Below are 9309 nucleotides of genomic sequence, written 5' to 3'. Positions count from 1 at the left end.
TCTTCAAATATATGTATTATTATTTGATGTAATTTGGTAACAGTTAGTGGTGTACTAATTATCTTTGAATCTGTTTTAATTATAATCTATAACATTTATGAACAAGGTTTTCACTGCTAAGCATTGGAAACACTTATCTGAAAAAAGTGTGGAACTTCAAATTGAAAAAAATTAAATAGATACATTGTAAATTGTGATGAATCTCATAAAACATTAATCTGTGCACACTGGCAGAAAATATGCAAATTAACTGGTTTCAATTGGATCCAGTTGGGTAACTGGAAAATTTCCAATTGGAAACCAATTGGAAATCATTTCCAGTTACCCAACTGGATCCAGTTAGGATTTCCAGTTACCCAACTGGTTCCAATTAGAATTCAGTTACCCATCTTTCCAGTTAGAAGTCATCTCCAGTTACCCAACTGGTTCCAGTTAGAAATCATTTCCAGTTGGAAGTCATTTCCAGTTACCCAACTGGTTCCAGTTAGGATTTCCAGTTACCCAACTGGTTCCAGTTAGAAATCATTTCCAGTTGGAAGTCATTTCCAGTTACCCAACTGGTTCCAGTTAGGATTTCCAGTTACCCAACTGGTTAAAGTTAGGATTTCCAGTTACCCAACTGGTTCCAGTTAGAAATCATTTCCAGTTGGAAGTCATTTCCAGTTACCCAACTGGTTCCAGTTAGGATTTCCAGTTGCCCAACTGGTTCCAGTTAGGATTTCCAGTTACCCAACTGGTTCCAGTTAGAAATCATTTCCAGTTGGAAGTCATATCCATTTACCCAACTGGTTCCAGTTAGGATTTCCAGTTGCCCAACTGGTTCCAGTTAGGATTTCCAGTTGCCCAACTGGTTTCAATTGGTTTCAACTGGAAATTGTTAAATTCCAGTTAAAACCAATTGAAACCAGTTGAAACCAATTGAAACCAATTGAAACCAGTTGGAAATCCAACTGGTTTCAATTGGATTTTGGTCCTGGGTAAGGGTACCATTTTGTTCCCAATACTTGTTAAGGGTATCGTTTTGTTTCCAATACTTGTTTAGGGTACCGTTTTGTTCCCAATACTTGCTAAGGGTAGGATTTCAAATGCCAATACTTGTTGGGTTCATTTTCAGAACATGCAAAATACTTGTTTAGGGTGCTTTTTGAAACTCCGTGTTCACGCATGGTATCCACTTGTCAATGGAAGTGCCCCCCCCCCCCCCGGGTCTGCATCCCACAGTTATAGAGATGGATGAAGGCAGTCCTAAAAAGTAGCTTCACTTATTTCAGAGACATTCATAACGAGATAGATTTTGCATACCTAATGAGCTGGATGCAGACCAAAAGATGTCTTTTAACATTGCTGATCTAAATTTTTACCAAATTTCAGAATTTGGGTATCATTGTAAAGACCTACTCTTTCAGATAAAGTGTTCGAATTAATTTAAAAAATTGTAATTTAGGTAACTATTTTGATCTAGAACATACACAAAAATCATTATTTTCACCTGACAAAAATTGTCATTTTCACAGTTAATATCTGTTTGATAAAGCTGAAGATCTAAACTTGAACATGATATAGGTTGTATAAGATGTGTTGGAAATGGGTCAGGATCCAGCTATTAACAGGCAGCTTGAAAACATTACTACACTGAGGTCAAAGAGAGCACACACACCTCACATTGCAACAGTTTTCTGCCTTGGGGTCGTCCAAGGTCACACTCCGGACGTGGTAATCTCTTCAAATTACCCGGGTGTGTTGTTTTGAAATATTATCTAGCCATTCAAAACTCTGGTTTTCATGCTACTCTGATATTTTAAAATCTCATTTGAATCTTGATGGGAAATGCTGCATGGATCCAGACTCATTTCCAAAGTGCTACATACAAGAGTAACATTGTGAGAAAGTACAGAGAACAAGCTCAAATAGAGGATGAATTTTTCCTCCTAAAATTCACTAATTTATCAACTTGAAAATATTTCATTCAAAATAACAATTATACAAGAGTAACATTTGCGCTTCTCAGTGACATTTTATTTTACTTGAGGTTAAAGTGGTTAATTCTTTAAGAAAGTCTAATAATTAAAGAGATTTTACAGGGATGTGCATTCAGCCATGAGAGGGTTAAAATAAATCTTGCTTTTTGCCTATTAACATAATAGGGCTCTGCAGGGATTGTTGTAAATGGCCAGGTAAGTTTTGGCTAAATTTCTGAAGCTAGCTAGTCAGGAATTTACTTGAAATTTACAAGGAACTTACCTGGCCGTTTACAACAAGGCTTCTGCAGCCTGGCTGAAGGGACAAAAATTGATATTTCAGAATCTATAGTTCAAAGTTGTTTCATTTAAAGCACACTGTTTTCCTAATCCTCTGACACCATTTTTAGAAAGAATTGGAATAAACATCAGACAGAGAAAAATGATTTTGAGGGGGCGTGGCCTGAAAATGCTGAGGCATCATCTGATTAAGATTGGAATAGGTTCCAATGTTGTTATTTGACAGTTCTACAAGCAGATTTTAAGTGTCTAATTGCGTGTTTACTGCCTGATAAATCTGTTGGCATCTCAAATATGCTTACAATATTCTAAAAGTATTCAAGCAAGGTCACTTTGGTTTAAACCCTAAAAAGGCTTAAGGGAGAATCGATCATGGCCCCCATCTCAACATCTTTAGCGTTTGAATTGAAACCACTGCATTTCATGCCCAGCCACTGCCAGAATTTTGTTTTAGTCTTGCCCATCTTTTGACACAAACTTCCTGAAATTTGGTCATACCATAAAGCAATTATGTGACTCCATGTAACCTCATGCGATCCCAATAACAGAGAATTTCTGATTTTTGTGTACAAATGTATGGGCCAAGATAAATTTACATTTCTAATCACAATTCAATAATGAAAGTCCAGGAGGAATTTGCTCTGTTTGAATTTCAATCTAATTATTCTGACAAACAGAATTCAGGGAATCTTTTTCATACAAAAATAAATTTATAATTACAATTTTTTTTTATTACCACTAACACTTTCTCAAATCAAATATTTGAGATAAAATGTAAAACTAAAAGATCAACCAGCTAGCTAGCATGTAAAAAAGAGCTGCACATGCTAGCTAGCTGGTTGATCTTTTAGTTTTACATTTCATTTTAATTCATCTCAATTATTTCATGATCAAACTACTCAGTGACAAGCGTGGAGAATTGCATTTTCACTACCCTTCCGCAACAGGTTTTGCACGCGTGTGGAGCTTTGATGTGGGAGAACCAATCACGTCTCTGGTACCATCATCATACACATCAAATTTGAGTCAAGACCGATGCGAGGCATACTTCGAAGAAGCATTTTAGCGCTTTTTAGCTGGCGATTTCCAACAAACGTATCATTTTTTTAATTTTCAAATGACCTAATGATAATTCCCACATCATTAACTTTCCATTGATATATAATAAGACCATATATTCATAATCAATGTAGTTTGCCTTTAAAGGGATGGTCTGGGCTGAAAATATCTTTATAAATAGATTAGAATTCAGAGCAAAATGCAGAAGATTTCATCAAAATCGGATTAAAAAATATTTTGTGAAAACAGTCGTCATGAATATTCATTAGGTGGGCTGATGATGTCACATACCCACTTGTTCTTTGGTATTTTATTATATTAAATTAGGTTTATACATTTTTTTTCCTCCAAGAACTAGAGATATTGGATTGACAACTGATTTAGTGCATGAGATATTCATTGCTGTAACTTATTTCATTATAAGGAAGACATATTATTCACAGGTGTATGAAATGAAAAAATATGATTTCAGGTAATAACATAACCTGTAATACCAAAATTAGCCATAGGACTCGTCTTCAGAGTGCTGAATTACATCATTTCCTGGGTGACAGGTAGTTCTTCAACTCTATCACCGACAATGAGGACATCGCCCTCCCCTTACCTTTACCAAGCTCATACACAACTTTCTGGAGGAAGTCCCACGTATTGGAACATTGCCACTGGTAGTGGATATCCATTACATAGGTCAATTTGAAGCACGTGTCGACCCCCTTTATGAACGACGGGCAAGGGATGGCGTTTTCTTCAACAATTACAAATGTTTGTTGCAGGTTCCTCCTATCATCCCCCAAGCACAGCAAATGAGGTTGGGTGTACTCTTTCTTAGTCTCCAGAATAGTCGGTAAGTTCGTACCCATCTAAGAAAGGAAAAATAATTGAAAGGCGGGAGTTTAGTTTACTGCAATGATTTATGAGAATGAAGACCCCCCCCCCCCTCAAAATAGCCAGCACTATCTGTACTTAATTTCAATTTAAGTTCAAGGCAGAAAGGGAAACCTTTCGGTTTTCCATCAGTGGAGAGCAACCATTCATTTTCTCTGAGCTTGCAAACCACAAACTTCTTAACTCTTTGCTCGCTTTGTTCGACTAGAGTCACATACAGGGGGCTGCCAACTTTGACTCAAGTCACAGTCCATTCACAATACACACAGAATGTACTAAGTCTATTGTTCATGCACACATACACAATATTGATGAGTGCATCGCATTGTACTGTGTACACATAAAGCTTTTTGTTACAATAAACCAATAAAATGCTATTGTGAGCTGAATTAGCCAAGTCCATGCAAATCCCCTCTTCTTAAGGTTGCACCTTGAAATTAATGTGGCGCAGGAGTGATTCTGTATATGTGGCGGGCAAAGAGTTAAGTTATGATGTCATTTCAAAAACTTAACCTTAGGTTAAGTTTTGATGCCGCCACCGTCAGAAAAGTGACGCCTATACAAGCAGTCTCGCTTAGCTATGCAGGCGAGACAAAAATAAAATTTTTCCATGAGCATACATTCACCTAAGTCATTACCATCATTGTCAGCAAATAACCAATAAATTCTCCAAGGAATGAAATCTGAATTGTGTGACTAGTTCAAAATATCATATTAAAATCTCAATATCTTGTCAGACATTTTGCAAATTACTCAATACATTTAATGGATACAGATTAGAATTCCAAATAATCATAGGTACAGTATGGGAATGTTACTGTGTTCAAGAATTATATTTTCATCATTATGCGCCTTAAGCATTATACAGAGTGGATTTGGCGCTTTATAAGCCACATTATTATTTCTACTGTGTTGCCAATAAGAGTACCAGTACTGAAAGCAATGCATTAAACACTCAATCATTAGATTTGATGTAGCATTCTGAGCGAGAATCAGAAGTATCAACCCCTCATAAATATTTGGAACACTATATCCACAGCATGAAAACAGTGATTTGGATAGGGTGTGGAAATTAATAAACATGCATATAGACTTACTGGCTCAAACTGGACAAAAGCCGTGAGGGCTTCCTCTTGGGTGGCTCGCTTCATTTTCTTCCTTTGTTTTTCAACTTGAATTCCGGTTGGAAACAATACAGGCAAAACCTGGAGAGCTACGTTGTGTATGTGCTCATCTAAAATATAATGAAGTGGATTTCAGATTCTAAGAAATATTCAAGCACTCCGGTTACACTTGTAACTTCATCACTACACAAATTAAAGTGCTTACATGTACGTTTGCATTTTTTCATGACTGAACAAATCAACTCAATATTTAACCCTAAAAATAAGACTGGTTCAGCCCCCCCCCATGATCTCAGTCATTACCAGTCTGCTTATTTTTAGTTTTCTCATTAAAATGAGCTGAATATCTATATCTGTCTGAGTTTAACACTTAAAGTATGGTCTTCTTGACATCTAGCGGGCAATTAAAAGCTGGTTCCACCACTGTGTCAAAAATAAATAATACAGGAAATGCTATCAATTAAAATATTCAGAGAAATCAATTTGCCCCACCTGAACAAGTATTGTCACTACACTGTCTCGTAATTCTTTTTATCACGCCGCTTTTTACTTTCAACAATTGTGCATCTTTTGAGATCAAATTTGTGACCCCAGGTACGCGGTTCCGAAATTACGCAACATTTTGTAAGCGCATGTCAGTCCCAAAATTGCTCAAAAATGTGATTCCGTGTACAAAGTCAATGCAAATAGTGTTTTTCAACTAAAATAAATGTGTGATTATTTTTACGTTTCTTGGTTTAAACGGATTTCTTTAATGCTATTTATGATCGCAAAAATGTCCTCGACAAAGTTCATCAGAAAGAACAATAAGAAACAAAGGTTTGAAAAAACAAAGAAATACATACGAATTCATAAAAAGAAATAAAATACAAAAGAAATTAATTATATTTTGGCAATTTTTTGTAAATAGAAATGTAAAAATTGATACTCTCACCAAAAACTAGCATTCTACTAGCTATATACAGTCATGTAAAGTAATTTAAAGGCAAAACATAAAAAAACAAATTTAGGGCAAATTTCATGCGCCTTTTTGCATAATTAATAAACTGTTAACAATTAATCAATTTTTAGACAGTTGTATTTTTCAGTCTTGCAGTTTACCTCTGGCTCTACGCACGTGTAAATTTTTGCGGTGATCGCGCAATCAGTGGGGTCAATTTGACAATAACACCATACAGGATATTTTCATACATTATATCAATACCTGTCATCAGATCTGCAGAAATATCCAGTTGCTGTCGCCAATTAACGGTCTTCTCTGCAAATTCCATTATCTTCGTGGCATACTTAGGCCATTTCATAAACAGGCTGTCGGCTAAGCAGTCGTCTTCAAAAATCACACGGAAATCCTGGTCAATCTGAAAGGCAGAAGATATTGAAAGCGTCAATCCTATGAAATTGAACACGACAAGTTTTTCTAAACACACAAATTTTACATAATTGTAAGGGTTCTCTATCCCTACAATTCTGTTTGTTGAAATAAGTAAGGTACCTTTAATGATTGGACAGTGTATCTAAAGTATTTTCAATATTTTGTAATAAATGTTGTTAATCCACAAATTGCAATAAAGATTGCCTGGCCTTTCTTTTGATATCAGTCAACAGCAAACAATTATGATTTAACCCTATTTTAACTGGGCTATTTCAGACCAACATATTCTAGGGGGGTCAATTTGACCCCCCCTGAGATCTCAGCAGTTGATCGCGCGATCGCCACGAAAATTTGCACGCGGGTAGAGTCGGATGTAAACTACATGACTGTATAGTAAAATTTTCAAAAAATTAATTACTAATATTTTTTTATTAATCATGCAACTAAGCACATGAAATTTTGTTTTTTTGCCTTTAACTCACTTTATATAGCTCGTAGAATGCCAATTTTTGGTGAACATATCAATTTTAACAATTTTAACAAAAATCAACAAAAAATTTTGGTCTCAAAAGTTGCACGAGACTTGAAAGTAAAAAGTCAGCGAGAGACGCGTAAAAATTTTTTTGCGCGGCGGACTTCTCGCGAAAAATGTCGAGAGGGGGGGCTGAATCAGCCCCCCCCCCCATCTTTTTGGGGTTAATATACAAACTTTGTTAGTTTTAACCACATGTAGATCTATTGTACATCTACACAGTTTTTCCAGATATCACCTTTGTAGTCTCACTAATAGAATTTCACAAAGAAAAATTGCATAAGCATAATTTTTCCTTATGTATTTCTTTGTCTTTGGAATTTCTTATGCATTTCATTATTTTTTATTTTTGTTTACAATGGAAATTATTACAGACTATTTAATTAAATCAAACCCTAAATTAAGCAGACCAATTAGAACCAAAAATAATAATTTTGTGAATTTCAAATCCCACTCACTTTGCACACAAAGTATAAAAATGAGGCGTTTTTGGCACGCCATTGTAGGTCGCAAATTTGGGCTCAAAAGTTGCGCGAGACTTCATGCGGCGCCATCTCTGTGCATTCCGGAATTATCGTGTGAAGCATCGCGGGGGCCCCAGTCCCTCTAGAATTAAAGCCAATGATTTTGCTCATATAAAAAGCTCCTAGTAGACTACTAGAACAATATATCTTACCATGCCATCTTGGTTAATCAAGCGCAGGTATCTCTTGACTATTTCTTTCACTGTGGTTGATGGGTTGTTTCGAATATAAAGAGCGGAGCTCTTTGCTGTAAGGAACATCCATTCTTAACTTGTTTCACAGGCTGAATGTGGTTTTGCAACCATGACATGTTGTTATCGATGTCAAAGTTTCCTCATCCATCTCATCTAGCATGAAACAAGATATGAAAAAAACATTATGGGCATCTTTTAAAATTTGTTTCAGCTTCAAGCAATAAAGTTTACAAATTTAGGATTTTTTAAAGTAATATTTTTTACAGCCTACAGCCAGGGGAGCACTGGCTAACTAAACTGGCACAAAGTCAAAGCCACAAGATAAATTGAGAGAGGGTGAAACAAATCAGGACACATTGTTGAACACTGGGCATCATCTTGACTTATTGAGATTAATGTGTGGTCTTGTGCTTGAAATCTCTCCCAGCAAATAAGAGGCACTCTCAGCTCTCCCAATTGCCAGTTAACTGAGTTAGACCCTGTCCGTAACTTCCCAAGTCCCTAGTTTAGGCTATTTCTTTCGAAATAATTATCCTTTGCTCAAATTTTAATGACAACTTTTGAACTGGTACTCTTTAGAATATGGGGAACAATATAAAATGATTTTTTGAGGAATATCAACACTTAACACTAAGCCAAATCTAAATTCATGCTAACGTACTACTACTACGTTCGCCCAAAGCCAAGGCAGAGCCAAGTAAGAGCTCCGACCCTCGAAGCGGGCCGCGCCGGCGCCGGAGCTCTCCGAGTTACGTTTGCACAATTAATGGGACACCCATATGAAAGTCATCTCACACACACAGCACAACGCATTGATCGTGACATCGTGTATGACTAAAGATCTTTTAATTTTCACCAAAAATTTTGCTGATAACACTAGTCAAGTTTAATATTTCCACAAAATACAACATACAGACACACAAACAAATACAGAAGAAATCATACAAAATTACAGATTAGACAGGATTACTTACCGCTGTATTTCCGCCTGATTTGCGACAGAATTCAGCCTAGCCGAGATCACGAACGTACAAGACCGCGGTTTTTTTTAGAGAATGTGGGATGACGTCAGTCAACTATCGACCAATGAACTGCTTTATAGTATTTGATCCCAAAATAAGATCGAATTTGAGAAAGCGAACTTGATCCATTTGTTGATATCGATACAGAAACGGATCGAAACGATCCAAAATTGATCAAAATGATCCTTAAAAGGATGAAAAAAAAGTGATCCAGAAATTGTCTCGTATATTTGATCCTGCCATTCTAAGAGTGTATCTCTCTTTTTATTTTGTCTTACACCCATTTATTCATCTTTCCTACCTTTCTTTTTCTTTCTTTCGATATTCCTTTCAAAGAAT

The 9309-nt window shown here is 36.1% G+C and overlaps 1 protein-coding gene across 1 annotated transcript; it reads right to left on the bottom strand.

The window, feature by feature from the left end:
• Positions 1-3711: 3711 nt before the first annotated feature.
• On the bottom strand, positions 3712-8970 carry LOC121431904. Its single transcript, XM_041629684.1, has 5 exons — positions 8923-8970; positions 7907-8101; positions 6531-6684; positions 5300-5436; positions 3712-4177 (listed from the first exon to the last, which is right to left on the bottom strand). Exons 2-5 carry the CDS (start codon positions 8012-8014, stop codon positions 3854-3856), a joined length of 723 nt encoding a protein of 240 aa, XP_041485618.1. The 5' UTR covers positions 8015-8101; positions 8923-8970; the 3' UTR covers positions 3712-3853.
• Between the last annotated feature and the right edge of the window lie 339 nt (positions 8971-9309).

The sequence above is a fragment of the Lytechinus variegatus genome, chromosome 18 (genome assembly GCF_018143015.1).
Source record: "Lytechinus variegatus isolate NC3 chromosome 18, Lvar_3.0, whole genome shotgun sequence".
Classification (NCBI taxonomy): domain Eukaryota; kingdom Metazoa; phylum Echinodermata; class Echinoidea; order Temnopleuroida; family Toxopneustidae; genus Lytechinus; species Lytechinus variegatus.
This window is presented reverse-complemented; position numbering and strand designations above follow the sequence as displayed.